A 6,381-nucleotide genomic window follows, 5' to 3' on the forward strand; every position below is an offset into this window, starting at 1 on the left:
CGGATCGCCGCTATGCGATCTGGGCTGGCTGGATCAGGCAGACGCGCCCTCCAATCAGGCACTGTAGAGGCCCGCTCGCAGTGGCCTCGGAAGAGCGAGCGGCCACCCGATGACAGAGCCGGGTGATCGTGTCAGAGAGACGGAGCCATGGCTTCGTCTAGCGGGGGTCGTGACGGCGCCCCCCCTCAGTCCTGCGCCCGGGTCAAGTGCCCCCCCTGCCCCCCCGGACAACTAGACGTGCAGGAGATTTGTTCATATAATGAAACAGGGCCAGAAAGTTTGTTATACCAATCTGTTTTTCTGGTGACACTGGTCTCTTGCTGGAATGGCTTTACTATAAAATTCTAGTGGTTTTCCTTTGATGAAAAATCCAAGGAACGATCACACACTGAGGCTGCTATCTTATGTCTGTAGGTGCCTGATTACGTTATTCTCTACCTAAAAAGAAAATAGGTATTCAGATCATACCTCTGTGAGGTGCCTGCATTTTTAGGTTTTATACATCTGTCTTAGCATTGAATTATATCATATAGTATATTACAGTCGATGTTTGCAGCGTACACTATTCATGTGTTGCTTCATTTATGCACAGTGGATTAGTTATATTTCTCTGAATTTTGTTAACACATAATAAATATGGTAAGATACTACAAAATATTTGCATATAATATTTCTATAATATTGAATAATATTTCTTTGAAAATTGCTATAGGAAAAACTGGCTCCTATATAATAATGTGCAACCTTAAAAAAAGTGAATTTATGTGCAAAAGCTACTAATTAAATACACAAATATGTAGACCAACCTTACAGCTTTCTAGTATTACTGGAGAAGAAATTAGTGTGTGAACAGTATCAAACTGACATATTCTTGATTTGAAATATGTTAACCTCTGAACCTTTCACATTGGTATCTAAGAATGTTATTGATAACTCATGTACTTATGCTTACTGCCTTTGGCAAACTAAGTTTATTCCATTGGTATGGTTTGCAATTCATTGCAGTATTTACTGTATTTATAATTACAGGAACTGCCCTAAAACTCCTTTCACTTAGTTTAATAATTTAAGCCAGGCAGCGGGATGACCTACTTGGATGCGTGCATGAATTACACGATAAGTGGTCTCTTATGTCTGATTGTAGAGTATTTTACCTTTAGTAAATGCATCATACCAGTTGAATCACTTTGAATGTTAAAAATACCATTCTCTTCCCTCTTTTTAATTCAGTAAGTTTAGAAAATATGCTAAAGAAATATATATCACCTGGAATACCGTGCTTTTCCTGTATATCTGAAAAGACAATGAAAATGCCAAAAAGAATATGTATAAGGGTTGATTTATGTAGTGATGTTTAGGGTCTCTTGTTTAATTTGTCTGTATGTTGGATACATTTTGTAATGCACGCAGATACAGCTCAGATCATTTCTGTGTTAGTAAGAGGACTTTTCCCACATATGCTGTGTTTTTTAGGATTTCTTTGATGCTGCAGTTTGACTGTGCTTTTTTACATTAATCCCTATTTTTGGTTTTAGAAATCTAAATTCTGTATCTTACTATCTCTTTACATTCTGCAGCCATGGCAAGTCGGCAAGTTGACATTGCAACACAGGGATGGTTTATTGGCCTCATGTGTGCGGTGGCCCTCCTGATATTAGTTTTATTGATAGTTTGTTTTATTCGAAGAAACAAAGGAGGGAAGTATCCAGGTAAGGCATACGTTCAACAGTTCTGATTTTTAAAGCTGAACACCAAAAAGATATTGAAAACCAAATACACCAATCCAATACCAAATACAGTTATGTATTCTATAAAAGATGTAATGTATTTTAAATGTTACTAGCATACATAGATGATTTTTTTCTTGCTATCCCATGTACAGCAACACTAAACCTAAGGGAGGGAGGGGCAGTACTTGGTGATGTACTCATGTGTTCTGCTGTCATATACTGAAAAAGGACATGCGGAAAGAAGTTCACTGTTCAACCACAGGTTGGGGGTGAGGAGGTAACTATGCTGTGTCACTTAAATACAGCAGAGAAATATCAGGTTCCTGCACTATGCGGAAGGGCTGTATAAATACTAGGACTGGATGCACAGAAATACAAATCCTTGGCATATAAGACAGCTTCCATGGAGTTAGGATTTAAGGAAGCAGCATGCTTTATTTTCTTTTTAAAGTATTTGTGACACCACAGTAGGCACCCTTCTCATTTAGCTGCCATGTCCCTTTCCTGCACAGGAAGTGGCTTCTAACCACTAATAGAGAGCTATGTTAGTGGATAGGCTGTTTGTAGAGCATTAGCATGGCATGCAAGATGTTAGTGCTGGTATTGTTCACCATTGAGCTGTTGTTCCTTAAACCACTAACACATCCTCTAAAACTCAACCCTTCCTGTGCCTGAACATTTTAGTATTAAAAATGCCTTTACCCTTAACCTCTGTGCCACTCACAGAAAAATGCTGCAGAGAGTGGCACCACACCCTTACATCATGCTACTCTCTGCAGCATTTAGGATCCACCCACCACTGGAAAAAAAAAAGAGAATGAAAAGTACTTGTGACATCATGTTACCGGACCAAAGACAGATGAAAAAAAGGTTTGCATTCAGATTTAAAAAAAAGAGCAATGGGGTGCTCCAATGGGGGTGGGGCCCCAAATGAGGAGGGTTTACTGAGCCTAACTGTAATTAGATAACCCCTGAGCCTTACACAAAATTAAGCCCTGACACCTAACCAGGTAATCTGTATACCCAACTTACCCTACACCTGGAGCTTCTGAACTGAATCCTTACATTTGAAATGACAGCATATAAACCTATTGATCCAGCATAAACAACCTTTTTTATAAGTGTGATCAGAAGCATATAACACCTCCGGGTCAGTGCATGCATACATGGGTGCAGATCTAGGCTTGTTCCCAGCCCAAACAACATCCAAATGAGAAGTAATGGATGAATTTACACTGTGACCACTAAAACATATTTCCTTTATTCCAAACTAGTACAGGATACAAGCTAAAGCTCTTGTGCTCTTTGGCAAACCACCGAGTACAGCAGAAAACATTTCAGAGCTTTATCTTGTATTCTGTGTAAATATGAAATAAGAGAAAATAAACTTTCTAGTGGACACAGTGTGAATGTTCCCTTTTCCTCATTTAGATGTTGTCAGGAACAGCTTTCTGTGCAGGAAAGAAAAATGGAAGGGTACAGGCCGTGGTGTCTCAAGCATGCTGATCCATGTAAGAAAAATAAATCCTGTAATTTGCTTTTTACAGAAACTGTTAGGATAAGGCTAACAAACGTTTCTGCACTGTTAGAGCCATGTCACACTGGTGATTCTATAGAATCGCCAAAATACACTTTCCATAAATAAAGTCACTCCCTTCTTGGCTGAAATGCAATGGAGACTTTGCAGGTTTGGGTACTACAGGAGAAAGTGTATTGAGTCCTAGTTTGACATAACACCTTAGCGTAATTATACTTTAAGAGTCTGCATGTAGTGAATCCACCGTCCTTGTAAAAAAAAATGAACATGGTGCTGACTAAGTGGTAAAATATCAGACTGTTTATTCTGTAATTCAGTCTTTTTCTGCTGTTGTGTTACAGTTAAAGAAAAAGAAGATGCTCATGCAGATCCTGAAATCCAGCCTATGAAAGAGGATGATGGAACATTTGGAGAATACAGGTACAAGCCTTATCTCAAATTCCAAATTTTTGGTCATTTCTTAAATACACAACCACACAGGACAACCAAAATCATTTGGAGATACCTCTACCAATCAGTTGGGTTGTGTCTGAAAGAAAATAACAGCTTGTCTTTCAATGGTAACACTTCCACATTATTTTGCATTTAATTTTTTTAATGAACAGGCAAATCAGTCTGCTCTGTCTGTTGGCATAGATAACTTTTTTAAGTGATTTTGTTGCAACTGCAAGAAAAATAGAAGCAAAATTTACACATGTCTACTATGAGCCACTACGTTTTAGAAAATAGTCAATCAACACTTATATTATATATGCATGTACAGCCACATGTAATGCCTATGGCCAGGTATGTTATATAGGTACATTATAGGAACACACACAAGGAAGTGCTTCACATAACCTCCACACAGTTGATATACTGTACTTGTGCTGGATATATATGTTATGTTACAAAACTCTTAATATCTAATGTATATATTGTTTCCCAAATACTTTCTAATGCTATTTAATATGAGAATGAGCAGGGGATCCTATACACGATTCTCCTGTTACGCTTTTTCAATTAGACTGACAATGCTCTCAAACATTGTGGTCATTCCACCTGTTAAAAATAATAAATAAAATCTTTTACCAGAATGTCAAAAATACCTGACACTTTTCCTCTTATTGACTTTATCAAGGGCTTCCTTGAGGAGTGTCAGCAGGACATCCTTGACAAAGATAGTTAAACCTGTGTTCAGTTATGTGCTGGGAACTTCAGGGGACAAACCAGACCTTCTTGACATGTTTGGATGTTTGAAAGGAACACGTGTTCACTTCACCCCACTTCACATCTTAGGCTTGGTATACCCAAGACATTCATGTGCTAATGCACATTGTTAAGGATTTCATACAATGGAATTGAATGAAAAAATGTAGATCATCTTACCCAAAATGCAGCTTACAGGACTTATCCACACCCCAAAAGTGGGAACAATAAGCATGGGCACATCACATGAGGGAAGAATCTTTTTGGTGGGCCTAAATAGATTTATAGAATGTATTAATTACAGTACTCTGGATTTCTGAACTGCATGATTCATTATGCATCAGCATATTTTGTATGGGAATATTTAGGAACATCAAAAATGTACAATTCTAATCTAATGTGATATAATTAGTATTATACAGTATATAGTAGTATTATGTAGTCAGGCCCAGTATCCCCTCACTTCATGCTATAGTAAATCAGACCACATAAAAGGAAGTGTTCATTATGATGTTTGGTTAATATTTACAATTTTACAGAATATTGAGTTCTCCTTTTACCTGTATCATGCGATAATATGCAATCAAGCACGCTAATTTAATTTGCAAACATTGATTTATTTTCCTTAGGTGATTTGTATTTATGTTCTTTATTTTTTCTATGGGATATATAGGTTAATTGAAAGGTATTTGCCTTTCAATTGAAATGTTTGCAAGATTTATACAAAGCTTGACATTTATCCTATGACTTTCCTTGTTTAGAGTGGTAAACCATTGATATACTGTTCTCTGGAAATCTTATATATCTTTTTTAGTGTCAGTAAGATACATAATTAGTACACCTGAATATTGAGTAATAGTTGTCTCTCCTTCTTCTCTCCCACTTGTATATGTAATAAAATTTAATAGAGAATGCTAACATATTCTGCACTGCCATGGTACAAGTATCACAGATATACAGTAGTCACTAGCAAACCAAACGTGCTTTTTAAATGTTTATCTTAATAAAAAATTATTGTGCATAATGGGCTACAGCAAGTTAGTGCCGTTTATGCACTACTGTTAAGCATGCATGTTTTATTATTTGTGGTGTTCTTTCATGTTTTCTCAAGTTATGTTATCTTTTTCTATCAGTGATGCTGAAGACCACAAACCTCTTAAAAAAGGAAGCCGGACTCCCTCAGACAGAACAGTCAAAAAAGAAGACAGTGATGACAGTTTAGTTGACTACGGGGAAGGAGTAAATGGCCAGTTTAATGAAGACGGCTCCTTTATTGGACAATACAGTGGTAAAAAAGAAAAAGAACCCGTAGAAGGCAATGAAAGTTCAGAAGCTCCATCTCCGGTGAATGCCATGAACTCCTTTGTGTAGACATTGCCACGTGGTCACATTCTCTTTTGCAGACTGCCATGTTCCATTCAGTGCACTCAGCTATCATTCAGTGATTATATGGAAACACTATGTAGAAGCATATTCATACATTGAACAATACAATCAAAACACAAGCTGTTGTAAGTGGTACTGGATGTCAGTGTGACAATACAATGTCATCTTCTTGTTCAAAGCATAATTGTTTTCTACAGTGTGCCAGAACTGACACAGAATCTACAATGTAGCAAGATGAAAGAAGCCTAAAGTCCTCTTTCTTTTATGAAAACTGTAAATGCATGAAATGGTACACATTTCACATACCAACTAGTGTATGTAAGCCATGGTATGGTCCTTTGTTATGCAGTCCTTGGTCTGACACCTGGGTATAGAGTCCGTTTCCTTTGTCAGTATTATAGTAGTGTTACAGTGTGTAAAACTTCAATGCCTATATAGACATTGCTGGTGAAATTGGTGAATTTATTGTATAATACAAACCATGCCTTTATAAAAGACTAGAATATATATATATAGATATATATATAGATATATATCTAT

General features: G+C 37.1%; 1 protein-coding gene across 6 annotated transcripts in view; it reads left to right on the forward strand.

The window, feature by feature from the left end:
* The window catches only part of NRCAM (neuronal cell adhesion molecule), a 94,271-nt gene extending 87,912 nt beyond the window's left edge, over nt 1-6,359 (forward strand). For all 6 annotated transcript variants that reach the window (XM_018552541.1, XM_018552543.1, XM_018552544.1 and 3 more), the window contains 3 exons: nt 1,578-1,709; nt 3,609-3,687; nt 5,589-6,359. In XM_018552541.1, coding sequence (XP_018408043.1) covers nt 1,578-1,709; nt 3,609-3,687; nt 5,589-5,826 — 449 coding nt within the window. In that variant the 3' untranslated portion in view covers nt 5,827-6,359. The remainder of the gene's footprint in view (nt 1-1,577; nt 1,710-3,608; nt 3,688-5,588) is intronic.
* Nucleotides 6,360-6,381: the final 22 nt, after the last annotated feature.

Source organism: Nanorana parkeri, unplaced genomic scaffold (genome assembly GCF_000935625.1).
Source record: "Nanorana parkeri isolate BGI_ZX_2015 unplaced genomic scaffold, ASM93562v1 scaffold91, whole genome shotgun sequence".
Taxonomy (NCBI): domain Eukaryota; kingdom Metazoa; phylum Chordata; class Amphibia; order Anura; family Dicroglossidae; genus Nanorana; species Nanorana parkeri.